This window comes from Lepus europaeus, chromosome 19 (genome assembly GCF_033115175.1).
Source record: "Lepus europaeus isolate LE1 chromosome 19, mLepTim1.pri, whole genome shotgun sequence".
In the NCBI taxonomy this organism is placed as follows: domain Eukaryota; kingdom Metazoa; phylum Chordata; class Mammalia; order Lagomorpha; family Leporidae; genus Lepus; species Lepus europaeus.
The window spans coordinates 11517017-11544641 of NC_084845.1; the positions used below are offsets into that span (position 1 = coordinate 11517017).

At 58.9% G+C, this 27625-nt stretch overlaps 1 protein-coding gene across 1 annotated transcript; it reads left to right on the top strand.

Moving 5' to 3' along the window:
- LOC133747637 (cytochrome P450 2B4-like) lies at positions 1-27137 on the top strand. The gene is made up of 16 exons (XM_062175961.1): positions 1-185; positions 1374-1536; positions 1636-1785; positions 2978-3138; positions 3553-3729; positions 4391-4517; positions 13720-13781; positions 15271-15483; positions 19284-19446; positions 19528-19677; positions 20407-20567; positions 21022-21198; positions 21872-22013; positions 23266-23453; positions 23612-23753; positions 26389-27137. The coding sequence occupies exons 1-16, from the start codon at positions 15-17 to the stop codon at positions 26568-26570; spliced, it is 2529 nt and encodes an 842-aa protein (XP_062031945.1). The 5' UTR covers positions 1-14; the 3' UTR covers positions 26571-27137.
- Positions 27138-27625: the final 488 nt, after the last annotated feature.

Sequence of the window (27625 nt, forward strand, 5' to 3'; positions counted from 1 at the left end):
TGACGGCCAGGACCATGGAGGTCAGCGTGCTCCTCTTCCTGGCTTTCCTCGCGGGCCTCCTGCTGCTTCTGCTCAGGGGCCACCCCAAGGCCCACGGCCGCCTCCCCCCGGGACCCCACCCTCTGCCCGTCCTGGGGAACCTCCTGCAGATGGACAGGAAGGGCCTGCTCCGCTCCTTCCTGCGGGTGAGACACAGATGGACGGGTCGGTCCTGGGTGAGCCGCTCCCTGCTTGGGTGCCTAGGGCTCACGTGCCTTAGAGAGCCGGGCCTCCTTCCAGGCTCCTAGAGGGAGTGGGGCGCTTGTGAGAAAGGGGTGCAGAGCCAGCACGTGTTGGACCGTGGTGAGATTGTCACGGGTGACCCTGCTGAACTGGAGCTCCAAGTGGACAGAACGGGATAAGCTACTGCCTGGGCGTCGGCACCCACGTCCTCTGCTTCTCTGTTCCATCAGCTTCCTGCTAATGCATCCAGGGGCAGCAGACGATGGCGCCGGTGCTGGGACCTGCCTCCCACATGGGAGTCCCAGATGGGGTTTGGGCTCCTGACTTAAGCTGGGACCAGACTTGGTTTGTGTAATGAAACAGCAGATTAAAGATCTCTCTCTCTCTCTCTCTCTCCCTCTCTCTCTCTCTCTGGCACTCTGCCTTTTAGATAGATGAAAATAAACCAATAAAGATTTAAAAGGCCAGGCCAGCACTGTCACAGTGTGTTAAGCCTCTGCCTGCAGTGTGTGCATCCCATATGGACGCTGGTTAGAGCTGATCCAGCTCCCTGCTAATGTGCCTAGAAAGACATCAGTTGATGGCCCAAGGGCTTGGGGACCTGCACCCACGTGGGAGATCTGGATGAAGCTCCTAGTTGTGGCCTGGCCCAGTGCTGGCCGCTGTAGCCAAGAGTGCAGCCAAGTAGAGAAGGCCCTTCTAGGGCAATGCCTCTGGGAGCCATTGGAGGGCATGACGCGGGCTGGGAGCTTCTCGTTGACTGGGATCACTCAGGCATGGTCGAGCAGCCAGGCGCTGTAGGGGGTACAGGAAGGGAGGCAGGGAGATGAGCGAGGGGCCTTTCCAGAGACCAGAGCAGGACATGGCACACAGAACAGGCCAGATCCCAGCGAGTTGTCGTTGGCAGTGAATGAGTGAATGAGCGCATCCAGGTGATCGCTGTGGTGAGCCCTGGAACACCGGCTGTTCGAAATTCGCAGCCTTCTGTACTGCTCAGGGCACCAACCAGTGGGGCAGAGCCTCTGGCTGCGGGGTCGGGGCAAGGGCAACGGGGAGGAGGGGGTCAGGGAGGCGGCTGTGACCACTCTGTAGGCGACTGTCTCAGGTTCAGCAACTGACTGCCGCCGGCCCTGGGCGGGGTGTATTGGCAGTTCCGAGAGAAATACGGGGACGTGTTCACGGTGTACCTGGGATCCAGACCCGTGGTCGTCCTGTGTGGGACGGATGCCATCCGCGAGGCCCTCGTGGACCAAGCTGAGGCCTTTGCTGGCAGGGGGAAGGTCGCTGTGGTGGATCCGATCGTCCAGGATTACGGTGAGAGCAAGCGCTGTGGGGTGGAGCTGAGGGAAGGTGGGCCTGGGGTGGGGGCGAGGGCTGGGGAGGCACCCAGTCTCCTTCCACCACCCGCCCCAGGAGTGATCTTTTCCAACGGGGAGCGCTGGCGGGCACTTCGGAGATTCTCCCTGGCCACCATGCGGGACTTCGGCATGGGGAAGCGGAGTGTGGAGGAGCGCATTCAGGAGGAGGCCCGGTGTCTGGTGGAGGAGCTGCGGAAATCCAAGGGTGAGGCCGCGAGCCAAGGGGACCGGGCAGCGCCCGGCAACCGGAAACCCGAGAGAGAGGGGCAGACAGGGACCGGGAGGGATGCGAGGTGTGGTGTCCAAGGACAACTGGGCGTCCCGGGCTTGGTGCTTAACTCGCAACCTCGGAAAACCAGCTCCTGGCGACACCACACTCACATTAAAGAAAGCAGAGAGGGGGCAGGGAAAGCGCCAGGTGTTCTGCAAACTGCGAGCCCTGTTCCCCTCCCTGGTGAAGCTGGCTGAGAGCCAAGGACCAGGTCGGGTGCTGTGCGCTCGGCTGCCAGAGAGGGCGCTAGAGGAACTCTCGTCGGGATTTCTGGAGTCTCCATAAGGGGACTTGGAAGTGACAGTGTTAGCGCCTCCATCTCGTGGGTGTGGTCTTTGCCCTCTTTCTTACCCGAGTTTCTCAAGAGTTGCTGAGAGGCTGAGAAGGATGGAGAGAGAAAGAGAGAAAGAGAAAAGGAGAGAGAGAGAAAGAGGCACAGAGCCAAATGCCTGCAATGGCCAGGATGAGGCAAAGTGGAAGCCAGGAACTGGGGTCTCAAGCTGGGCAGGACCCCATCACTGCTGCCTTCCGGGGTCTGCACTGGTAGGAGCTGCACAGTCAGGAGCTGGGGCTTGGCATGGACCCCAGGTCCCTCTGTGGGGGATGGAGGCGGCCCAGCACCCAGCCCCCCACGCACTCCTCCCTACCCCTCCATGCCACCTCCAGCCAAGGACAAGGTGGGTGTCAGGCTGGTGCATAGGCATCAACTCACATATGCAGACCAGAGCCCTAGGCGTGGGCAGAAGAGACCAAGGGAGATCCACAGACAGGGGAGAGTGGTCAGAGTGTTTGATTGGATGCCTGCCCCCTGGGACTGGTGCTCCAGCCTGGGGGTCGGGGGGACTCACTGCACATGCGCTGTGCAGCTGGGGTCTCCTCAGCCTCTCAGTTTGCCCACTTGGGAACCGGGGTGATCACAGGCTGTGCCTTCCTCCGCTGCTGTGGGGAGAATGAGACAGAACAGCAGGGGAAGGCCTAAGAGAGGACCCGACATGCTATGTGCACGGGAGGCTGCCAGCTACTGCCGTTCCAGCCGATCATGACTGAGTGCTGGGGCGGTCACACAGCCGCACGTTCCCCAAGCCCGTGATGCTGTGTCTCACCTTCTGCTGCTGCCTCCTCCTAGGAGCCCTCCTGGACAACACCTTCCTCTTCCACTCGGTCACCTCCAACATCATCTGCTCCATTGTCTTTGGAAAACGCTTTGACTACAAGGACCCCGTGTTCCTGCGGCTGCTGGAGCTGTTCTTCCAGTCCTTCTCCCTCATCAGCTCCTTCTCCAGCCAGGTCTGCCTGGGTGGGGTGGGGTGAAGTGGAGCAGGCAAGAGGAGGAGGAATTGAGGTAGAGGAAGATCTGCTCTGGGTGTGGGGGGACTTGGAGCAGGCGAAATGGAGGAGCCAGAGGAGGAGGAGCAGGAGGAAATACAGCCAAGGCAGAGACACAGGACAGCAGCAAACATGGGAGGAAGACGCAGCGAGAAGCACAGATAGAGAGGAGAGGCAGAGAGGGCCGGGGAGGGGCAGCTCGCCACAGAGGGCCACAGAGCTGAGAGGAAGGATCAGAGGAGAGCAGTGGCTGCCAGAGACACAAAGCAGGTGAAGAGGGGGTGGGGAGGTTCCCCGAGGAGGCACTGGTGCCCAGGAGCCCTATCCTCCTGGCTCCGCCCCAGTGACCCCACCGCACTGTCTTCTTCCCTGCAGGTGTTCGAGCTCTTCTCGGGCTTCCTAAAGCACTTTCCCGGCACGCACAGGCAGATCTACAGAAACCTGCAGGAGATCAACGCTTTCATCGGCCAGAGCGTAGAGAAGCACCGCGAAACCCTGGACCCCAGCAACCCCAGGGACTTCATCGATGTCTACCTGCTCCGCATGGACAAAGTGGGGCCCGGGAGGGGGGAGGGGCGTGAGGGGAGGGGAAGACAGGCAGAGGGGAAGGAAGAGGCTGGGAAAGGGAGGAGAAAGATGGAGAGGGAGAGAGAGGGAGGGAGAAAGAGAGAGACAGAGACGGAGACTGAGGCAAGTGGCAAAAACAAAACAGCAGGGGCAGAAACCCACCGAGCCAGGGTGACCAGGGAAACAGCAAGAAAGGTGAAGAAGCAGAGGGGCGGGAAGAGAGGCTGGCACTGGGGCACACTGGGCTGAGCTGCTGCACATGACGCTGGCGTCCCACACGAGCGACGGTTCAAGTCCCGGCTGCACTTCTCATCCAGCTCCCTGCTGATGCGCCTGGGAAGGCAGAATGAGATGGCCCAAGTGCTTGGGGATGGAGCTCCAGGCTCCTGGCTTCAGCCGGCCCAGCCCCAGCTGTTGCAGCCATTGGGGGAGTGAACCAGCGTATGGAAGATCTCTCTCTGTCTCTGTAACTCTGCCTTTCAAATAACTAGATCTTACTAAAAGAAGAGAAGCACAGGAGTGGACAGGTGGAGGACAGGGAATAGCGGTGGACCAGACAGAGAGGGAGACCCAGAAACAGATGGAGAGAGACAGGCGGGCTGGGCTCCAGCCTTGCTGACCGTCCCCTCCCCACCCCGGGATGCAGGACAAGTCCGACCCCAGCATCGAGTTCCACCACCAGAACCTCATCCTCACCGTGCTCTCGCTCTTCTTCGCCGGCACCGAGACCACCAGCACCACCCTCCGCTACGTCGGGGTGATGGCAAAGAGGAGTAGGACAGGGGTGGAGAGGAGTATGGACAGAGATGGACAGAGACAAGGAAAGATAGATGGGGCTGATGGCTGAGAGTGAGCGGTACACAGGACACAGAGACAGGTGGGGCGGAGGGGCGTGCTAAGGAGGAAGGAGGAAGAAGAGGGAGAGGTAGAAAAAAGGGAGTGATAAGAGTAGAGAGGGATGGCCGGCGCCACGGCTCACTAGGCTAATCCTCCTCCTGTGGCGCCAGTAACCTGAGTTCTAGTCCCGGTTGGGACGCTGGATTCTGTACCGGTTGCTACTCTTCCAGTCCAGCTCTCTGCTGTGGCCCGGGAGTGCAGTGAAGGATGGCCCAAGTGCTTGGACCCTGCACCCGCATCGGAGACCGGGAGGAAGCACCTGACGCCTGGCTTCAGATCAGCGCAGCGCTGGCCGTGGCGGCCATTTGGGGAGTGAACCAGTGGAAGGAAAACCTTTCTCTCTCTCTCTCTCTCTGTCTCTCTCTCTCTCACTGTCTAACTCTGCCTGTCAAAAAAAAAAAAAAAGAGTAGAGAGGGAGAAACAAAATGAACAATACTGTGTCTTCTGACAGGGTTGAAAATGAAAAAGAGAGAGAAAGAGAGAGAAAGAGAGAGAGAGAGAGAGAGAGAGAGAGAGAGAGAGAGAGAAGCAGATCCAAACAGACAGAAAGGTAAAGATAAGACGGGCATAGACAAAGAGCCAGACTCCTACTGGTGTGAGAGTCAGAGACACCAAACGGTGCCCCAATGGGCAGCTGCTGGCCGAGGGGGCCGTCTGGTGGGGGATGACACACTCGGGCTGGCCTGCAAAATCTGGGCCGCAGAACCTGTTCCAGAAGGAGAAGCAGGCCAGAGACTGCCCTAAGCACTGGTGGCTCCTGTCTGCTGCTCTCTGGCTGGGCCGGAACAACACGGACCCTTGACCGGTCACCTGCCCCCACCCGGGCCCAATCTTCCAACTGCTTGAAAGGGTGGAGGGGATGCCGGGAGACCCACATTCGCTGACCCTTTGAGAGACCCAAAAGTGAGGGGTGAGGCTGTGTGTCTGCGCTCGAAGTCCCAGGCGCTCGCCCAGGCTGGGATCTACAACCTTCTGGGTGTCCTGCACCCCAGGACCCCTCCTCACTGCGGCAAGCCTGTTCACAATTTCACACAATACGGGGGCTGTATCTTTTTTTTTTTTTTTTTTTTGATAGGCAGAATTAGACAGTGAGAGAGAGAGAGACAGAGAGAATGGTCTTCTTTTTTCCATTGGTTCACCCACCAAGTTACCGCTACGGCCACGAGTTGCAGCCGGCGTGCTGCATGGATCCGAAGCAGGAACCAGGTGCTTCCTCCTGGTCTCCAATGCAGGAGCAAGGCCCAAGACCTGGGCCATTCTCCCCTGCCTTCCCGGGCCACAGCAGAGAGCTGGCCTGGAAGAGGAGCAACCAGGACAGAATCCAGTACCCTGACTGGGACTAGAACCCAGTGTGCTGGCACCACAGGCGGAGGATTAGCCTAGTGAGCCGTGGTGCCGGCCTGGTGGTTGTATTTTTTGAATTCCTGAAGGCCGTGGATCTTGGGCTGTCTCTGCCTTTCAAATAAAACCACACAAGGAGAAGAGTCCCCCCCACGTGAAGCAGCAGGTGCTGTGCGGCCAGGCCCAGGCCCCGGCCGCTGGGTCCTCTTGGAAGAGCTGTTACCATTCCCTGGGAGTCGCCTGCGCAGGCGCAGAGGGGACACTCACTCTGGGCATCAGCTACGGAGTCCCTAGAGGTCGACTATTCAGTCTGTGTATGAGGTGAACCAGCTGCTCTGTGGAGTTTATAAATCCAGGCTAAAATCACAGGGCTTAAAGCTGGGGCCACCCTGCTTCTGTGTTGCAGGCAGTGGAGACATTATTAATGATTAAGCCAGGAGTCAGTGTTCGACCTAGCGGCTAGGATGTGGGTCAGGACACCGTGTCGCACATCAGGGTAATGGCTCCAGCTCCTGACCCCGGCTCCCTCCTCATGTGGACCCTGGGAGGCGGTGGTGATGGCTAAACGGGTTAGGTTCCTGCCGCCTGCATGGGAGACTTGGATCGAGTTTCCAGAGCCCAGCTTCAGTGCCCTGCCCGGTTATGGCAGGAATTTGGGAAGTGAGCCTGCAGATGAGCGCGCGTGTGCGCACACAAACACACACACACACTCACTCCCCCTGCCCCGCCCCCGGAAAATAGTAACAAAGAAACAGGACTGAATCTCACAGATCCTTGCTATAAACGCGCCAGTCCACAGGGGGCAGCAGAGAGCAAGCCCGTCGGCTAACTTGCCCAAAATGCCCAGTGCTGCATCACCCCACGTGCTGGCCACCTTTGCATTATCCACTTGGCCCAAGGGCTGAGCGCCACACAAAAGGAGGGCAGCAGCACCTGACCCTTCTGGCCCAGACATTCCATGCGTGGCTCAGAGGCAAGAGTGTGGGTGGGGCTCAGGCCTGGCACCCTGCTTCTGCCTGGAGTGTGGGTGGCCGGGGGGTGGAGGAAGTGACCTCGGGGGGCCCTGCCTCCACCAGCTCCTCCTGAGAGGAGACTGTGCCTGGGCTCAGCGAGGGGGGATCCTTGCATCCGCCAGACCAGGCCCCCTTTCTGCTCAAATCCTCCACAGGTGCCGTCTCCATTGCCTCCCGCGTCCCGTGCCAGCCACACTGGCCTCCTGGCTGCGTCTCCAAACCCCAGGCACATTCCTGCCATGCAGGCTTTGCTGTCCCCGCTGCCTCGAGGTCTCCTGACGTCCGTGCCAGTGCTTTCTCATCTTCCAGTTGCTGCTCACGTGTTCTGTTCTCAGCGAGGTCTTGTCTGCCCACCCCGCTGGGAGTGACCAGTGAGCCCATCCCACGCGCCCGCGCCCTCACCTTGCTCTGGCTGCTTCTTCCCGTAGCTCTTACCGCGTGGAAGCCCAGAAAGCTCCATGCTTTCTTTCTTCTTCTCCTTCTCCTCCTCCTCCTCTTCCTCCTCCTCCTCTTCTTTTTCTTTTTCTTCTTCTTCTATTTCTTCATCTATGAAATATTTATTTATTTGAAAGATAAAGCTACAGAAATGCAGAAGCAGAGTTATTTGAAAGACCAGGAGAAGTAGAGACAGAGAGAGGTCTTCCATCCCTTGGTTCACTCCCCAGATGACTGCAACGGCCAGAGCTGGGCTGATCTGAAACCAAGAGCCAGGAGCCAGGAGCTTCTTCCAGGGCTCCCTTGTGGGTGCAGGGGCCCAAGGACTTGGGCCATCTTCTACTGCTTTCCCAGGCCATAGCAGAGAGCTGGATTGGAAGTGGAGCAGCCAGGACTCGAACCAGCGCTCATATGGAATGCTGGCGCTGCAGGTGGAGTCTTAGCCCACAAAGCCTCTGCGCCAGCCCAGAGTGTATCTCTTTCTGTGTTGCTGGTTCTCTTCCCTGTCTTATTCTCTCCCCTCTGCCGCCCTCTGCATCCATCCTGTTGGTGCCTCTTCCTGTGTCCACCTCTCTCTGATTCTCGGCTTCTCTGCCTCTCTGCCTTCTCTTTCCTACTCCGTGTCTGTCTCTCCTCCCAGCTGTCTCCCTGCCTCTGGGTTTCTGCAGGTTCCTGGTTGGAAAATCTCTGTTGCGCCCCTGATCCTGGCCGTCGCTGCTGATGCCCGGAGGGAGGGGGCAGCATCCACTCTTCCTGGCTCGCCCTGGGCACAGCCTGGAGAAAGGACGCTTCCTCTGGCCCCATGTCCTCCAGCCCAGCCATGCGGGCTGCTGGGGGTATGGCCTGCATGGGTGGCCGGTGACCAGCTCCAGAGGGTGAGGCCCCGAGAATAGGAGAAGGAGGAAGAAGGGGAGAGGTCCACAAGGCCTGGGCACCGCGATCCTGGCCCAGCCCGCACAAGTAGGAAGCCGAGGTGCTGGGTGCAGGCTCCCGCTAGTGTGGGGAGGGGGTGCTGGGAGGGCCTGTGGCGCTCAGGCTTTGGTCCCTCAGCTGCTGACCCAGTGTCTGGCTCCCTGGCTCTTCGTGGCCACACCCATTGCAACCTAAGCCCCTCCCCTGCTCCCTCTGCACCCCCTCCTGTACTTTCTACCTTCTCCCTGTGCCCACCGTGCTGTCCTGCAGGCTCGGGGCTGCTGTGCCCCCTTCCCACCCCCAGCTCTCACCGCCTCCCCCCTGCACTCCCCCCTCACAGCCCCAGGGACCGCAGCTGCTGTCTTTGTGCCGCGTCCCCTGAGGAACCTCTTGCCCCACTCTGGGGGCGATGGTCCCCGCGCCTGGCGCCCAGAGTGCGCAGGTGCAGCCAGGTGGAGACAGATGGTGGCAGCAGACCCCCGGGGAGGCCGCGCCGGGCCGTGTGGGTGCTGCCCGCCCCCTGTGCGCACTGCCTGCACCTCTGTCTGTGCACATCCAGTCCCCCACCCGAGCGCCGGCTGCAGGAAGTCCAAAGTCCTTGCGTCCTCACTGCCCGGAGCGGCCGCTGCTGTAGATCAGTGTCCGTGGAACGAGTGTCGCTGTCTGTGGCCGTCACTGTTTGGTTTGCTTGTGGTCCCGCCACGCGTCTGTCTTTCTGGGTCTGTGTGGGGCCGTGGTGATCGCCCGGCCGTGGAGATCTTATGGCGTGCGCCATATGTGGGGCCTCGGCTCCTTCCCCAATGAGGTCCCGCGGGGCCCACAGCCCAGCAGGCTCGCTCGCTGGGGCTGGAACGCGAGTCTGGCCATAAAAATTAGCGCTTCCTTAACTTGTGAGCATGACATGGCGGGGCGGGGGGGCCTCTCGGAGCCCTAGACCTGGGGACGGTGCCCCAGTGGGGAGCAAGGGCAAGGCGCCAAGGCCTGGGAGCCGTCCTCAGCCCCTCCCCACCGTGAGTCACCCACAGTACAGATTAGAAACCTGTTACCTTCCTGTAACCTGGGGAGCTCTCTCCCCCTACCTCTCTCTCTCTCTCTCTCTCTGTCCCTCCCCCCATCTCTCTGAGAGGCAGACGGTGGAGGAGCTAAGGGAGCAAGCTCTGCAGTAGACGACCAGGGTTTGACGCCCACTTCAACATTACCCTGCTGTGTGTCGCTGGGCAGTGTCACAGCCTCTCTGGGCATCCCCCTCTCCACCGGAGAACTGCAGGGGACAGTAATACCTCCCTCCTGGGGTGAGGATCACAAGAGTTCCTCAGTGTACACCACACCCCCACGCCTATCAGTGTCAGGGCTGGAATGCGGACTCCAGTTCAAGGCCACGTCACCAAGCCAGGCTGACGTGGGGTCAGCACGGTCCATGGTAGCACCTCTCCCGGGTCAGGAAGGTGCACGGCGCTCTTTGGCCTCCTGGGTCAAGGGAGTACACCGCACACCCAGCGGAGTCGGGGCCAGGCTCTGACTTTCAGATAAGTCGTCCCTTTTGCCCCACCCCCGTCACTGGAGTGGGCTCAGCTACTCCTCCCCACCCCAAGAGCAGGAGCTGGGCTGGTGCAGGTGGTTTCTTTAGCTTGGTAAGCTGGAGGCTGGCTTTACCATTTTATTTTATTTTATATTTATTTATTTGAAAGGCAGAGAAATAGAGGCAGACAGAGAGCGAGTGAGAGAGAGACAGGCAGGTCTTCCATTGCTTCTTCACTTCCCAGTTGGCCGCAGAGGTCAGAGCTGCACCGATCCGAAGCCAGGAGCCAGGAGCTTCTTCCGGGTCTCCCATTTGGGCCATCATCTGCTGCTTTCCCAGGCCACAGCAGAGACTGGATCAGAAGAGGAGCAGCTGGGACTCAAACCGGCGCACATATGGGATGCCAGCACTGCAGGCGGTGGCTTTACCCGCTACACCACTGCGCCAGTCCCCACCCATTTAAAATGAACCAGAAAGTAAGAGGCAGGGAGAAGCCAACACAGGCGGACACCATCATCCTCATGGCGGTAGTTGTGGACCGACCCGCCACAGGGAGGGAATGGGGTAGCTTGTCAGAGAGACCCAGGCTCTGGGAGAGGCGGGCCTCTGGGCCAGCTGTGCCTGCCTTTTCTAGCTACCCCACCCCTGCCTCTGAGTCTCACCACTCGGTCCTTCTCGTTCCCTCGCTCTGCCTCTCTGTGGCCCTCACAGAGGTGGAGAGGTGACGGCATCCGCAGGTGTCACACAGACGAGGCCGGGGTGTGTGCACCAGGTTAGCTCCCAGAGGGAACCGCACCAGCACACAGCAGCCCGTCCACGAGAGCGCCGCATGGAATCAACCACACGGAGTCCTGCGGCCAAGGTGAAGAACAGGGCCGGCAAACCTTCTCTCCATGACAGCACCCCGAGTGGAGAACACAGGAGGAGCGGGACGCGCGGTGGGGAGGGCGGGGATCCCTGAGAGAAGGGTACCGCACAGGGGTCTCCTGAGCGTCTCTGCACGGCCGGGGGAGGGTTTCCAGGGGCAGCCCCGTGTTCTCCCTGATGCAGGGGTCAAGGTGGAGTGAGAGGGCTCCAGGGCGGCGGAAACTCCCAGGAAGGTGGAGCTGTCAGAGGATCCCGAGAGTGGGCAGTGGACGCTGATCAGAGCCAGTGTGCGGCCTGTGGCTGGGGAAGGGGTGGTCTGAAAGGGTTAGAGATGCCGCCGTCAGCAGCTCCCATAGGGCCGACGGACGCACCTGCTCCCACGATCTGGACCAGCAAAAGGCCGCGATTCATGGGGCCCTGGGACACAGGACAGTCTTTGCCTCAACGGTGGGGAATGAGTCCCAGACTGAGTACATCTCAAATCTCATTGAACAAGATCCAAAAGGATAAGTGTGGGGCTGGTGCAGGTAAAGCCACAACCTGCAGTGCCAGCATCCCATATGGGCGCCAGTTCTAGTCCCGGCTGCTCCACTTCCGGTCCAGCTCTCTGCTATGGCCTGGAAAAGCAGTGGAGAGTGACCCAAGTGCTTGGGCCCCTGCACCTTGTGGAAGACCTGGAAGAGGCTCCTCGCTCCTGGCTTCTGATCGGTGAAGCTCTGGTCATGGTGGCCATTTGGGGAGTGAACCAGCAGATGAAAGACCTTTCTCTCTCTCTCTCTCTCTCTCTCTCTCTCTCTCTCTGTTTCACTCTCTCTCTCTCTCTCTCTGCCTCTCTGTAACTCTGCCTTTCAAATAAATAAATAAATCTTATAAAAAGTAAAGGAGATCCTCAGGCAGAAGGAAACAGAGACCTCCAGAAGAGGTGAGCAGCCCTGGGACGGGCGTGGTGTGGTAAACGTGGGATTTTCCTCTATTAGTTCAACCCTTAAATGGATGATCAACCATTTAAGCAAAAACATAGTAACAGTGTAACACGAAGTTACAGCAAATGTAGATTCAACGTATGGTGAGGACAGCTCAAAGGTCAGGATACACAGCCAGGTTCTTGTCCCCATGTGAATGAGCTGAATGTGGAACACAGGTGATGGGACACTGAACATTGATTCTGTGTTCCCTAAAGCAGCCATAAAAACACAAAGCTCAGAGTTGTGACCAGTGAGTGACACAATGACATCATAAAACAGTGTGATAAGTTAGAGATGTATATTATGCACTTGGAGCCAAAGCTAGGAGTTACAGCTACTGAGCTAGGAGCCAAAACAGAATTGCAGAAGATACTGAACACTGAAAAGGGAAGAAACCGAGGGAAAGGGAACTAAGGACAGACAAGAGGGTATAAGTTGCAAGTCTTGGTGGCGTCCACTGGGTGCTAAGTCTGCAGGTGCACAGAGTTCACGAGTGTGCCTGAAGCCGTGGGCAGCACTGAACCCTCTATGTGTGCTTCTAGGTGTTCCCTCCTTGGCACACCCACAGTCAAGCTCAGCTTCCAAGTTAGGCACTAATAAAACAAGGGGGCTTCAAAAAGTTCATGGAAAATGCAATCAAAAGATAAGTTTACGAGCCAGCGCTGTGGCGCGTTGGTTGAAGCTCAAATCATCACTCCAATATTGGACACTGGTGTTGCAATTGGCAGCTTAACTGGCTGCACCACAATGCTGACCCCAAGCAGAGACGTTCCAGAGACGTGACCCTGGGAAGACCCCCAAGGTGCCAGCATCCCTGGGCTCCCTGCCAGGGGCTCAAGTCTGTCACCTGCGTGACAGGCCATCTGCTACTCTCCCATGAGCATGTTCACAAATCCTTCTCCACCATTTGGCCGGTGCCAGGGCTCAATAGGCTAATCCTCCACCTGTGACACAGGCACACCGGGTTCCAGTCCTGGTCAGGGCGCCAGATGCTGTCCCGGTTGCTCCTCTTCCAGTCCAGCTCTCTGCTGTGGCCCGGGAGTGCAGGGGAGGAAGACCCAAATCCTTGGGGTCTACACCTGCATGGGAGACCAGAGGAAGCACCTGGCACCTGTCTTTGGATCAGTGTGATGCGCCGGCCGCAGTGACCAGCCACAGTGGCCATTGGGAGGTGAACCAACGGAAAAGAAGACCTTTTTCTCTCGCTCACTGTCCACTCTGCCTCTCAAAAAAAAAAAAAAAAAAAAAAAACAAACAAACAAAAAACACTTCTCCACCAACTTGTCTCGCAACCTTGTCAAGGGATTTCCATACTTTCTCGTCAAAATCCACTCCTGAATTTGTGCAGTCATCCATCCGTGGGCTTGATGGCACTCGTTTGCCTTCCTGGGGGCTCAGTGCTGCGCAGCCCAACACAGCGCCATTAGTCAGAGCTCACTCTCTGCTCAAGTCTTAGGCCCACAGACTAACGCCTTCGTCGTCTCAGCCGAGCACTGACCACACCGTGGCCATGACTTTTGAGCATGAGTGTGTTTCTTCCTGCCGGCTTCACGGAGAGAAGGTTGGTGCTCACTGAGTCTTAGCAACCTCAGTATAGGGGTTGTCTTCTTCGGTTGGGAACTCTGGCCTTCTCATTACGCCGCAGCTTCTCGTTGGCGTAGCTGGCCTGCCAGCACCAGACCGCTTGAGCTTTGGGGCCATTCTAGGCAGAGTAAGGGTTCCTTGAACGGAAGCCCCGTGACGCTGTGCTGGTTGATCTGGTAACTGAGTGACTACTGGGGGGTAACGTACACACAGCGGATACGCTGGACAAGGGGCTGATTCACGTCCTGGGTGGCATGAAATTGAATCCCACGACTCAGAAAGGTGTGCAGACTGAACATTCTGTAAGTTGTTCGTCCCTGGACGTGTTCCACTGTGGCTGATCACAGGGACTGAAGCCTCAGACAGGGCCAGCGTGGGACATGGGGGGTGGGGAGGGGCCTTCTCCACGGTGGAGGTGGGTGGCTCCTTTTGATTTCTCAGGCCCAGAGCTGGAGGAGTTTGCTCGAGGACGAATCGTGTCTGGAGTCGCGCCCGTGTCTGACGTAGGTGAGACTCTGGGCTATGAGTTGGTGTTGATGCGAGTTAGGGGTGAGGACGATTGGGATGGGATGGATGTGTGTTACATGTGATAAGGCTGGAGTTTTGGGGTTTCCGGGCACAATGCTGAGGTTCGAACAAGTCCTCCCCTGCATGCAGGTGGAAGAATAATGGCCATGGCGGCAGTGTGGAGAGGGAGGGCTGGAGTGGGCGGTCAGGCAGTGGTCAAGACACCCACATCCCACACCTGAGTGCCCGGGGTGGACTCCAGGCCCCTGCTCCTGACTCCGGCTTCCTGCCTATGCAACTGGGCTTCGTGGTGCCACCTTCCTGGGAGACCTGCACAGCCTTCCCACCTCTTGGAGCCACCCTAGTCCTGTCCAGCCCTTGTGGGCATGTGGGGAGTGAGCCAGCAAGTGGGAGTGTGTTCTCTCAATCTCTCCCTCTCCCTTTCTCTTTTTCTAATAAAATGTATTGGGGCCAGCAGGAGGCAGTCAGGCTCCAGAGCTCTGCCTTCATGGACGCATTACTGTTGTTATGACAGGGGAGCATCCGTTACCCCGGGAGTGGGCTGGGCTCCGGGAAGTTGGGCCCCGTTATCCTCCGTCTCGTGTTTCGCCCCACCCCACCAAGCCACCACCTAAATCCCTCACTGCGCGCCGGCACCCACAGGTGGGCTTCCACCTCCGGAACTGACAGCCAGCTGCACAGGTGCTGGCTGTGCATGGCTCAGTCCCTGGTTTCTCCTCTAACAGCCAGACACGGATGGACGCAGCCTCTGCACCCCTGGGGCTCAGCGCCCGACTGCAGGAACAGACATTGAGTCAGAGACAGAGAGCGAGAGGGCCCAGGGAAACCCCAGCTGCTCCCAGACTCAGAAGAGGAAGGGACCCACCCAGCTGTAGTCGTGATCAGAGACCCTGGGACCCGACCGGGCACCCTGCCAGCTCTGTGTCTCCTGTCCACACCCCTTCAGTTCCTGCCATTATTGCCGCTATGGCTGTCACACAAGGGACGCTGGGAGCCGAGACGCAGGAGCGATTGCCCTGAGCTTCTGGAGCCCCTAAGGAGACTGGGGCCAGGAGGTGCCCCAACACACCAGCACCCACACAAACCACACATGGGAACCCCCTTCCCATGTAGGAAACGCATGGACACCCACAGAGATGCAAGCATGCGGGACAGACGCCGGCAGGCCTGTAAAACCCACGGGCCAAACAGAGCTGCAGACAAGTGCTCACTGCCTCCCGTGAGAATAAACAGACGCTCACGTGCACTCTACAGCCCCTCCATCTCCCCCTGCAGGTCCCTGCCAACATCCAGGAAAGGGAGGGGGCAGAGTGATGGGCAGTGAGCTGTCACTGGGCTGCCTGGGCAGGAAGTGTGGGTCCTCTGGCTCCCAAGTAAACACTGTGGTAATGATGAGAGGAGAGGCGGGGACTGGGTGAGGTTGCATAACTGGGTGGGGATCCAGGCTCAGGATAAAAGGCCCAGCGCGAGGAGGCTGCAGCAGGCAGACAGCTGACGGCCAGGACCATGGAGGTCAGCGTGCTCCTCTTCCTGGCTTTCCTCGCGGGCCTCCTGCTGCTTCTGCTCAGGGGCCACCCCAAGGCCCACGGCTGCCTCCCCCCGGGACCCCACCCTCTGCCCGTCCTGGGGAACCTCCTGCAGATGGACAGGAAGGGCCTGCTCCGCTCCTTCCTGCGGGTGAGACACAGATGGACGGGTCGGTCCTGGGTGAGCCGCTCCCTGCTTGGGTGCCTGGGGCTCACGTGCCTTAGAGAGCCGGGCCTCCTTCCAGGCTCCTGGAGGGTGTTGGGGCGCTGGAGAGCTGGGGCGCAGAGCCAGCAGGTAGTGGTGGTGGTCAGATTGTCACAGGTGACCCTGCTGAACTGGAGCTGCAGGTGACAGCACGGGGCAGATGGGTGTGAGCCACGGGTGCAGAGTTGCACTCTCCCCTGCCATTGTGTCACCTCCTTGGGTGCCCGCCTGTGCCTGGCAGAGAACGAGAAAGGGTGGTGACAGTAAATCATCAAATAGATTGTTGCGTCTGCCATCAAGAGAGAGCAAAGACCAGCCAAGCCAATGCCAGGACCAAGGGGAGGAGGGGGGGGAGAGCAGGCAGGGAGCCTGGCAGGGCATGCTTGTCAATACAAGCCTGTGGGCAGGTGCTGTGCTGCAGCAGGCTACGCTGCCGCCTGGGGGCGTCGGCACCCACGTCCTCTGCTTCTCTGTTCCATCAGCTTCCTGCTAATGCATCCAGGGGCAGCAGAGGATGGCGCCGGTGCTGGGGCCCTGCCTCCCACATGGGAGTCCCAGATGGGTGTGGGCTCCTGACTTCCGCTGGGACCAGACCTGGTGTTGGGGCATTTGGGGAGTGACCTAGCAGATGTAGGATCTCTCCGCGGCTCCGGCCGTTGTGGCCATTTGGGGAGTGAACCAACGGAAGGAAGACCTTTCTCTCTGTCTCTCCCTCTCACTGTCTGTAACTCTGCCTGTCAAATAAATAAATGAATCTTTTTAAAATATTAAGCGTACGAAGCAGATGCACTGTAACACAGCTGAGTCTCCAGCAGTGTCTGCCAGGCTCCAGGCCGCTGCTTTCATTCGTGCTTCCTGTTCTCCTGGCTCAGTAACAATTAGCCAGCGTCTATGAACCCATTACCAATGGGAAATGGGATGAGCCAGTAACTTCCAGTTCCTCTGCTTCCTCCCCCTGCCAGGCCAACCACACTCCTGAGTCTTGTCATCTTATTGATTTGAAAGGCAGAGTTGCAGTTCAGGCCTAAGCCAGGACTCTAGAACCCCATCTGGGTCTCCCACATGGGTCAGGGGCCCAAGCACTTAGGCCACCTTCTGAGCTTTCCCGAGTGCAGTAGCCGGGAGCTGGATTGCAAGTGAGGCAGCTGGGACTTGAACAGGTGTCCACATGGGATTTGAACTGGTGTTTCTACAGCGGCTTTACCTGCTATGCCACACTGTCAGGCCCCCAAAAATCATTTATTTATTTGAAAGGCCTAATTAGACAGAGAGAGAGACACACACAGAGAGAGACAGAGATCTTCCATCTACTGGTTCACTCCCCACATGGCTACAACAGCTGAAGCCGTGCCAGACATTATCCAGGAGCCAGGATCTGGGGGAATCGTGTTCCGGAACTTTTGTGGGTGATGGAATTCAGGAGACAAGAACCGGGCGCATCATCCTGTTGGACCTCTCAGTTGTAGAGATGCCCACTTGCTCGAGAGGACGCCCAAAAATCCAGACTCCAGACCAGTTGATGCAAAAAGCATGAGGTATTTATTGTACGTTTGCGCAAACGGGCCCCCACCTAAGGCGGTGAGGAGCCCTGAGCGGCAGTTTCACACAGGTTATATAGTCAACAAATTAGCATATGGGATTGGCCGGTTCGGAGGGACAATTAGCATACCGGAGAGTGCTGAGGAGAGTGCTAAGGAAACCAGCTGAAGAGAATGCTGAGGAGAGTGCTGAGGGAACCAGCTGAAGAGAATGCTGAGGAGAGTACTGAGACTCTTCGAAGGGGGAGTGGCAGCTCTGCTCTGGGCATGCCTAGAGGTTCTCTAAAGGGGATAGACTTTTCCTTCCCAGAGTACGTGCCCGCTGGACCCTGGGGAACATCTAACCTCCTAAGAAGCCCCTGATATCTGCCCAGGCCCAGTTTCCCGTCCCTCTCGCCCATAAGGGTCCTTCAATCCGAGCAGCAAAGGGTTCGAGGTTCTGCTTGGCTCCTTTAAAAAATAAAAAGAGAGAGCGAGGGAAGGGAGTGAGAGGAACTGGGCTCTGTAATGAAGAGGGAGGCAGAGCAGGAGGTTGGGGACGCTCTGGGTCCTGCTGAGGACCGGGAACGGAGAGAGCGGCCGAGAGGCTGTTGGCTGAGAGTAGAATGCAGATGGAGGGAAGCCAGCTGCTCTCCCCAGGACGGCGGGGCCAGGAAGGAAGGCAGCTCGCGGGTCGCTGAGGCCGTGAGGCCCTGTGGGCAAGGTTTCCAGAGGGCTCCCTGCGGGACCTCCTCGCTGGCCTCCGCAGGGCTCTGCCACGTGAATTCTGGCCCCACAGCCTCTCACTGCCCCAGCGATGGCCCAGGTATGCCCAGGTCAGCTCAGCCCAGACAGTGCAAGCCCCAGACCTAGGGGTACCAAGCGACGCTGGTTCGGCAGTCAGGCAGAGCGCACCAGCAGCTTGAGCCATGGGGGCTGGGATCTCATGGGAACTCCCAGACAGCCTGGGGTCCCAGCACAGAGGCTCGTGAGGGTGCAGCCACCATGAAGAGGGCCCCTCTAGGGCAATGCCTCCGGGAGCCATGGGAGTGAGGGGGCTGCTGAGACCCCTGGACTGGGAGACCACAGGCGTGAGACGCCAGCCCGCGGGAGCACAGCGGGGCACAGCCGGGAGAGCCAGAGCGCAGCAGAGCAGGTGTGTGGGGCTCGAGGTCCTACCCCCTGCTCCTGTGTGCCCAGGGAGGGGCCCTGGAGTCAGGGAGGTGCTCTCTAGCTACAGGCCTGTGGTTCTCCCGGGTGGGTCTGGACTCACTGGGGCCCCTCCCTTTGGGAGTGGGAGCAGCCACCCTCTGCCGGCCCTAGGGGGGCCTGTGAAGCGGTGCACAGGTCACGAGGGCCCCTGCCCCACAGACGGACCCTGGCCTTTACTGCTGTGGGTTTGGTGGGCTCCTCTCGCACCTGTGTGTGTGCTCGCGCCCTCATCCCACGGCTGCGGGCTGCCTCAGCAGGAGGGCCCTCTCGGGATGTGGGGCCGTGGGCTCTGGACTCCGAGAGCTGTAAGAAATCAGTCTGTTCCCGAGAAGTCAGCCAGGCTCAGGACTGGGCCACAGCAGGACCACATGGGCCGTGACCGGTGGTGAGATGCAGGAGGCGCCTGGCCCAGGTCGCAGCCGGTGAGAGGGGCGGCCGGGACCCAGCAAGAAGAGGTCGCTTTTGTCCCAAAGTCCCCTAGTTGAAGCCACTCAACTTGGGCATGGATTTATTGAAGCCGGCGGGAACCAAAGGGGAGCTGGGGGAGAAGCAGTCAGAGATGGGGCCAACCACGGCAGCCCCGCGGAGCCTAGAGGGCATGACGCGGGCTGGGAGCTTCTCGTTGACTGGGATCACTCAGGCATGGTCGAGCAGCCAGGCGCTGTAGGGGGTACAGGAAGGGAGGCAGGGAGATGAGCGAGGGGCCTTTCCAGAGACCAGAGCAGGACATGGCACACAGAACAGGCCAGATCCCAGCGAGTTGTCGTTGGCAGTGAATGAGTGAATGAGCGCATCCAGGTGATCGCTGTGGTGAGCCCTGGAACACCGGCTGTTCGAAATTCGCAGCCTTCTGTACTGCTCAGGGCACCAACCAGTGGGGCAGAGCCTCTGGCTGCGGGGTCGGGGCAAGGGCAACGGGGAGGAGGGGGTCAGGGAGGCGGCTGTGACCACTCTGTAGGCCACTGTCAGAGGTTCAGCAACTGACTGCCGCCGGCCCTGGGCGGGGTGTATTGGCAGTTCCGAGAGAAATACGGGGACGTGTTCACGGTGTACCTGGGATCCAGACCCGTGGTCATCCTGTGTGGGACGGATGCCATCCGCGAGGCCCTCGTGGACCAAGCTGAGGCCTTTGCTGGCAGGGGGAAGGTCGCTGTGGTGGATCCGATCGTCCAGGGATATGGTGAGAGCGGGCGCTGGGAGGGGTGGGCCTCGTGTCGGGGGCGATGGCTGGGGAGGCACCGAGTCTCCTTCCACCCCCCAGGAGTGATCTTTGCCAACGGGGAGCGCTGGCGGGCCCTTCGGAGATTCTCCCTGGCCACCATGCGGGACTTCGGCATGGGGAAGCGGAGCGTGGAGGAGCGCATTCAGGAGGAGGCCCGGTGTCTGGTGGAGGAGCTGCGGAAATCCAAGGGTGAGGCCGCGAGCCAAGGGGACCGGGCAGCGCCCGGCAACCGGAAACCCGAGAAAGGGGCAGACAGGGACCAGGAGGGATGCGAGGTGTGGTGTCCCAGGACAACGGGGCGTCCCGGGCTTGGTGCTTAACTCGCAGCCTCGGAAAACCTGCTCCTGGCGACACCACACTCACATTAAAGAAAGCAGAGAGGGGGCATGTGGGGGATGGAGGCGGCGCAGCACCCAGCCCCGCACGCACTCCTCCCTACCCCTCCACGCCACCTCCAGCCAGGGCCAGGGCGGGTGTCAGGCGGGTGCATAGGCATCAACTCACATATGCACACCAGAGCCCTAGGCGTGGGCAGAAGAGACCAAGGGAGATCCACAGACAGGGGAGAGTGGTCAGAGTGTTTGATTGGACGCTTGTGGCCCTGAGACTGGTGCTCCAGCCTGGGGTCGGGGGGACTCACTGCACATGCGCTGTGCAGCTGGGCTCTCCTCAGCCTCTCAGTTTGCCCACTTGGGAACCGGGGTGATCACAGGCTGTGCCTTCCTCCGCTGCTGTGGGGAGAATGAGACAGAACAGCATGGGAAGGCCTAAGAGAGGACCCGACATGCTATGTGCACGGGAGGCTGCCAGCTACTGCCGTTCCAGCCGATCATGACTGAGTGCTGGGGCGGTCACACAGCCGCACGTTCCCCAAGCCCGTGATGCTGTGTCTCACCTTCTGCTGCTGCCTCCTCCTAGGAGCCCTCCTGGACAACACCTTGCTGTTCCACTCGGTCACCTCCAACATCATCTGCTCCATTGTCTTTGGAAAACGCTTTGACTACAAGGACCCCGTGTTCCTGCGGCTGCTGGACCTGTTCTTCCAGACCTTCTCCCTCATCAGCTCCTTCTCCAGCCAGGTCTGCCTGGAGTGTGTGTTGGGGTGGGGGTGGGGGGTGAAGCAGGAAAGGAGTAGGGGGAGGAGGAGGAGAAGGAGGAGGAGGGTCTGCTCCGGGGGTGGAGGAGTGGGGAGACTTGGAGCAGGCGAGGAGGAGGAGGAGGAAGAGGAGCAGGAGGAAACACAGCCAGGGCAGAGACACAGGACAGCAGCAAACATGGGAGATAGACGCAGAGCAAGAGAAGAGAGGGAGGAGCTCAGAGAGACAGAGGAGAGGCAGAGAGGTACAGGGAGGGTCAGCTCGCCACAGAGGGCCACAGAGCTGAGAGGGAGAAGCAGAGGAGAGCAGTGGCTGCCAGAGACACAAAGCGGGTGAAGAGGGGGTGGGGAGGTTCCCCGAGGAGGCACTGGTGCCCAGGAGCCCTATCCTCCCGGCTCCGCCCCAGTGACCCACCGCACTGTCTTCTTCCCTGCAGGTGTTCGAGCTCTTCTCGGGCTTCCTAAAGCACTTTCCGGGCACGCACAGGCAGATCTACAGAAACCTGCAGGAGATCAACGCTTTCATCGGCCAGAACGTAGAGAAGCACCGCGAAACCCTGGACCCCAGCAACCCCAGGGACTTCATCGACGTCTACCTGCTCCGCATGGACAAAGTGGGGACCGGGAGGGGGGAGGGGCGTGAGGGGAGGGGAAGACAGGCAGAGGGGATGGAAGAGGCTGGGAAAGGGAGGAGAAAGATGGAGAGGGAGAGAGAGGGTGGGAGAAAGAGAGAGGAGACAGAGAGAGACAGAGACGGAGACTGAGGCAAGTGACAAAAACAAAACAGCAGGGGCAGAAACCCACCGAGCCAGGGTGACGAGGGAAACAGCAAGAAAGGTGGAGAAGCAGAGGGGCGGGAAGAGACGCTGGCACTGGGGCACACTGGGCTGAGCTGCTGCACATGACGCTGGCGTCCCACACAAGCGACGGTTCAAGTCCCGGCTGCACTTCTCATCCAGCTCCCTGCTGATGCGCCTGGGAAGGCAGAATGAGATGGCCCAAGTGCGTGGGGATGGAGCTCCAGGCTCCTGGCTTCAGCCGGCCCAGCCCCAGCTGTTGCAGCCATTGGGGGAGTGAAAAAGCAGATAGAAGACCTCTCTCTGTCACTGTAACTCTGCCTTTCAAATAACTAGATCTTATTAAAAGAGAGAGAAGCACAGGAGTGGACAGGTGGAGGACAGGGAATAGCGGTGGACCAGACAGAGAGGGAGACCCAGAAACAGATGGAGAGAGACAGGGGGCTAGGCTCCAGCCTTGCTGACCATCCCCTTCCCGCCCCGGACACAGGACAAGTCCGACCCCAGCAGCGAGTTCCACCACCAGAACCTCATCATCACCGTGCTCTCGCTCTTCTTCGCCGGCACCGAGACCACCAGCACCACCCTCCGCTACGGCTTCCTGCTCATGCTCAAGTACCCACACGTCACAGGTGGGCGGTGGACGGGCTCCTGTGTGGGGGAGACGGCAGGCTCGGGGATGGCTCCCTCTAAGCCAGTCCTGCGGGTGGGTGAGGGAAGAGCCTGTGGATCCGAGCTGGACCCACTGGGCCCTCACCCGTCAGTCCCCCTGCACACTCCCGGCTCCGCTCCTCGGAGTCATCCAGGGACACAGGTGTGTGTCCAGCGAGGGGCGCGCTGACCATCTGGGCGGTGACAGCGGGCGGACTTGACTCAGCAGCGCCCTCGTGTGTTCACCCTTGTCTGCAGCGGGCTTCCTCCCCTGACCCTTCCCCAGCTGCCTCCCAGTCCTCACCACCCACGCAGCCCCCATTTTCCAGGACAATAATCCCCCCGTTGTGTCACCCCGGAGTACTCACCATCACGCCCCCACCCATTCCTTCCTTCACATACTCAGTCCTCGCAAATGTGTTCATTCTTCATTCTTCCATATTCCAGCCATCCATCCATTCACGTCACGGGTTCACTGGGCTCCTTGCCTATGTTCCAATGGGCTGTTCATGAACCGGTCCATCTAGATAATTGATAAGCGAACACACCCATACACTCTCTGGCCCGTCATTCATCATCAGTCTATGAACTGATCTGTCCACTGATAGGTTAATTTACATATTCCCATTATTTATCTTGTTGTCCATGGATTAATCTATTGATCTATTCCTTTGTTACACCCCTGAAAGTCTGGCATAGTCCCTCATTACCTACACACACTAAATACTAGTTCATTTTCTCCTCACCTTAGAGAGGAGTTCGGACAGGAGTTCTTAATCTGAAATTCCTGAGGAACTGTGGGGTGTGTGTATGTGTGTGTGTGTATCTCTGTTGTACCTGTGTGAACTGTGTGTGCATTTGTATGTGTCACCTGTGCATGTGTGTGTGCACGTGTGTGCATCTCTGTGAACCTAGACACTTCTGTGTGCACCTGTGCGTGTGACCATGAGTGTGCGTTAGTCTGTGCGTCACTGTGTCTGTGTGTGTGTGCACCTGCGTGTGAACTTGTGTGTGCACCTGTGCACGTGGGAGGGAACCCACATCACTCATCAGATTTCCAGGCTGAGAATTCTTGTTCCTCCCTCCTCCCTTTACCCCGGGCTGGGGACTCTGAGGGGCACCAGTGGCCTCACCTTTGACGCAGGTGTCTTGTGGCCCACGGCGCCCTGGAAAGCAGGGTCTCTGCTGAGATGCCTCCTGCTTGGGCTTCCCTGGCCCCGCTTTTCCTTGCAGAGAGAGTCCAGAAGGAGATCGAGCAGGTGATCGGAACCCACCGCCCTCCGGCCCTCGATGACCGAGCCAAAATGCCCTACACGGACGCGGTCATCCACGAGATCCAGCGGCTCGGGGACCTCATCCCCTTCGGGGTGCCCCACACGGTCACAAAAGACACGCAGTTCCGAGGCTATGTCATCCCCAAGGTGAGGCCAGCGGGTGCCCACCTCTTCCTGCGGGCGTTCTCGGTCTTCCTAACTCCAAAACGCAGCCTCTCATTGGTCCCCCTAGAGTGTTTTTTTTGGGGGGGTTCATCCATGGCGCCAGGGACTGGCCCCCTCTCTAACCTTCGGACCTCCCTCAGAACACGGAAGTGTACCCCGTCCTGAGCTCGGCTCTCCACGACCCGCGCTACTTTGAAACGCCGAACACCTTCAACCCTGGCCACTTTCTGGATGCCGACGGGGCACTGAAGAGGAATGAAGGTTTTATGCCCTTCTCCCTGGGTAAGCCCCGCCTGTGGCCCCGCCCCCAGACCCCAGACCCCAGATCCAGGGCCCAGCCGCTGCTGGTTATGTTCCCTGCGTGATCCCAGCTGCCTGCAGGAGCCCAGACCACTTGTCCTCCCTTATAAAAGTATTATTCTTAAAGATGTATTTATTTATTTATTTATTTTTGAGAATTAGGGAGAGACAGAGAGATAGAGATGGAGAGAGAAAAGAGAGAGAGAGAGAGAGATCTTCCATCCTCTGGTTCAGTCCCCAAATGGCCAAGGCTGTGCCAGACCAATGCATGGAGCTTCTTCCAGGTCTCCTACACGGGTGCAGGGGTCCAGGCACTTGGCCGTCCTCCACTGCTTTCCCAGTTGCATCAGCAGGGAGCTGGATCAGAAGTGGAGCAGCCGGGACCGGAACCAACACCCATATGGGATGCCGGTGCTGAGACAGCGGCTTTACCTGCCACACCACAGCACTGGCCCTAAAATTATTTGAATTGTAGATCTTTGGGGACACCCTGTGGTAATCTGATGCATGTAGTCAAATCAGGTTGGTTAGCATCGTCAGCTCCTTAAACATGTTTTAAAAACTATTCTGTCAGGCCGGCGCATTGGCTTAACAGGCTAATCCTCCACCTTGCGGCGCCACCACACCAGGTTCTAGTCCCGGTCGGGGCGCTGGATTCTATCCCGGTTGCCCCTCTTCCAGGCCAGCTCTCTGCTATGGCCCGGGAAGGAAGTGGAGGATGGCCCAAGTGCTTGGGCCCTGCACCCGCATGGGAGACCAGGAGAAGCACCTGGCTCCTGGCTTCGGTCCAGCGAGATGCACCGGCCACAGAGGCCATTGAAGGGTGAACCAACGGCAAAAAGGAAGACCTTTCTCTCTGTCTCTCTCTCTCACTATCCACTCCGCATGTCAAAAAAAAAAAAAAAAAAAAAAAAAAAAAAAAAAAGAGTGGGTAAAGGTTAAATTAGAATCTTTAAAAAAAAAAATTCTGTCGGCACAACAACCCCTCTGGGGGCTGGAGAGGCGAGATTAGGTCCCCAAGGCAAACTCTGGGCAAGGAGCACCTGGGGCGAGTCCTTTACCCTCACCACACCGAGTGAGATGGCTTTCTTCAAAGAGAAAGTCTGCAGAGCCTACTCGGAGCTCACTGCCCTACGGGGACCCAAGAACAGCTCACAGCAGGCGCCTTAGACACAGCCCGGCAGTGCTTGGGCGATGCCCAGCGGATGGCCAGTTCTGGTCAGCCGGGTAGAGAAGGTGTGAGAGGTGGCATGGAGGTCAGTTCCTCCCTTCACAGTCCTATCCCAGGTCCAGAGAGAGGCGGGGTGGGGGGCAGAGAGGAGTAGGGACAGGGGTGGAGAGGAGTATGGACAGAGAGGGACAGAGACGAGGAAAGAGAGATGGGGCCGATGGCTGAGAGTGAGCGGTGAACGGGACACAGAGGCAGGCAGAGAGGAGGGGCTAAGGAGGAAGGAGGAAGAAGAGGGAGAGGTAGAAAAAAGGGAGTGATAGGAGTAGAGAGGGAGAAACCCAATGAACAAGAAATAGTGTGTCTTCAGACAGAGATGAAAATAGAGAGAGAGTGAGAGAGAGAGAGAGAATGAGATCCACATCCAAACAGACAGAAAGGTAAAGATAATACGCTCATAGACAAAGAGGCAGACCCCCACAGGCAGACAGACTGAACCCCAAAGGCGTGAAAGTCAGAGATGCCAAACAGTGCCCCAGTGGGCAGCTGCTGGCCGAAGGGGGCGTCTGGTAGGGGATGACACACTCGGGCTGGCCTGCAAAATCTGGGCCATAGAACCTGTTCCGGAAGGAGAAGCAGGCCAGAGACTGCCCTAAGCACTGGTGGCTCCTGTCTGCTGCTTTCTGACTGGGCTGAAAGGACACAGACACTCGCCCGGTCACCTGCTCTCCCCGGCCCCCGGGCACAATCATCAAACCACTTGATGGTGGAGGGGATGCCGGGAGACCCACACGCACTGGTCCTTTGAGAGACCCAAAAGTGAGGGGTGAGCCTCTGTGTCTGCGCTTGAAGTCCCAGGCGCTCGCCCAGCCCTGAGTCTACAGCCTCTTGAGTGTCCCGCACCCCCAGGACCCTCCTCACTGCGGCGAGCCTGTTTACAATTTCACACAATCTGGGGGCTGTATTTTTTTGAGTTCCTGAAGGCCGTGGATCTTGGGCTGAGAGCTGAAGACAAGGCAGACACGTGGTGCCAGAGACACCCGCCCGGCCCCCCACACTAACAGGGACAAACAAATAGACACACCTGCAGGATTCCTCACATGAGCTGGGTGCTTTGCCAAGAGTTGTTACCCGTGGTATCTTCCTTTGAGTTTACAGTAGCCCTGTGAGAGAGGTACCATTCTCCACCATGAGAAATCCTGACTAGGGTACACACACACACACACACATCCAGCCGGAGGTGGCTCCTTCCACCCTGTAGGCTGCTGAACCATTTGGGAAGCCGACAAAAACTCCAGTCTCGCAGGTGAATGCGGCACACATCCAAAGGCTGGCTCCCAGTTTCAGGGGGTTTGGGAGTTCACCCTGAGTAGCAGGTTAAAGGTAGAGCCCATGCAGATCTGTGGCTATGGACACAGGTGAGTGATGTGGGCCGCTCTGTGTCCACAGGGAAGCGCATTTGTCTGGGCGAAGGCATCGCGCGGACCGAGCTGTTCCTCTTCTTCACCACCATCCTGCAGAACTTCTCCATCGCCAGCCCCGTGCCTCCCGAGGACATCGACCTCACTCCCCGGGAGAGTGGCGTGGGCAATGTGCCCCCAAGCTACCAGATGCGCTTCCTGGCCCGCTGAAGGGGCCACAGGAACCCCCCCCACCCGGTCGTTAGGTGTCCCCGCCTCTCTAGAGAATGGCCCCAGACTCCTCCCACATCTTCCTGCCTCTGAGACCTGGGGCCAGCCAGGACCCTCCCCTTGGTCTCCACGGCGTGGGGAGTCCTCTTTGTGGTCCCATCTCCTTCCACTGGGCTGCGGCTTTTCCAAAGACTCGGGGAACTGTTCTCTTTCCTCTCCTCCCTGCGTGCGGGACCAGCCCCAGCCGCTAGGGGCAAGGATTATACCCAGTGTGCAGTTGAGCGACAGAGGCCAGGCAAGGTGCCAGCAGTCTGAGGTCACTGTGCCCCGGAGTGGAGGAGAGAGAGCCACGATGTCGCCACAGCCCACTCTGTTCAGTCGCCCGGGTAGGTGAGATGCACCCACGCAGCCGCACGAGGCCGTCCATTTAAAGGGACGGATTTGTGCCTTTCGCTCCTCCACAAGGTCCTTACAACCAAGGATCTGGTTGCAAACTGTGCCATTGCCCCAGGGGAACCCCGAACCCAGCAGCTGTGGATGTCCCAGATAAACGCGGTACACCTCTGAGGGCGGCTGTGCCTGGTTCCTTGCACCTCACGCGGCGTCTTGAGGCCCAGGGACGCCCCTCTCCCCTTGGTGGCCTCACCCAACATCTTCCATTTGTGAGAGGCCCTGGGCTCCCTGAGATGGTCCCTGACACTCAAGCAGACACACACACAGCCTGCCGTCCTCGGGCCGGGAGGTGGCCCTTGATGTTTTACGTGTGACCTGTTTACCGTCAGGTCCCTGGGGAAGGCCTTCTGGTGAGACCCTGTCCCCTGCGTCAGCGCCCACTCTGCTGTGCTGTTCAGGGGCCACTCCCCACAGCTGGGGCAGTGTGTGGCATGGACAGCTGTGAGAAGGACTGCTGAGGGGTGCATGGATGCATGGATGCAAGGCCAAATGAGCCACCTCCAAGACCACCCCAAGACGGGAGCCAGGCCTCCTCCATCAGACTGTGGTACCGTCTGCATATCTCGCTTTCTTCTGATACCAGAATAAATTCCTGGCCCTAA

Coding starts and splice junctions, on each gene's coding strand:
- LOC133747637 (XM_062175961.1), top strand. CDS start 15: ATGGAGGTCAGCGTGCTCCTCTTCCTGGCTTTCCTCGCGGGCCTCCTG. Junction 186..1,373: donor TGCTCCGCTCCTTCCTGCGG/GTGAGACACAGA, acceptor GTGTATTGGCAG/TTCCGAGAGAAATACGGGGA. Junction 3,730..4,390: donor ACCTGCTCCGCATGGACAAA/GTGGGGCCCGGG, acceptor CCCGGGATGCAG/GACAAGTCCGACCCCAGCAT.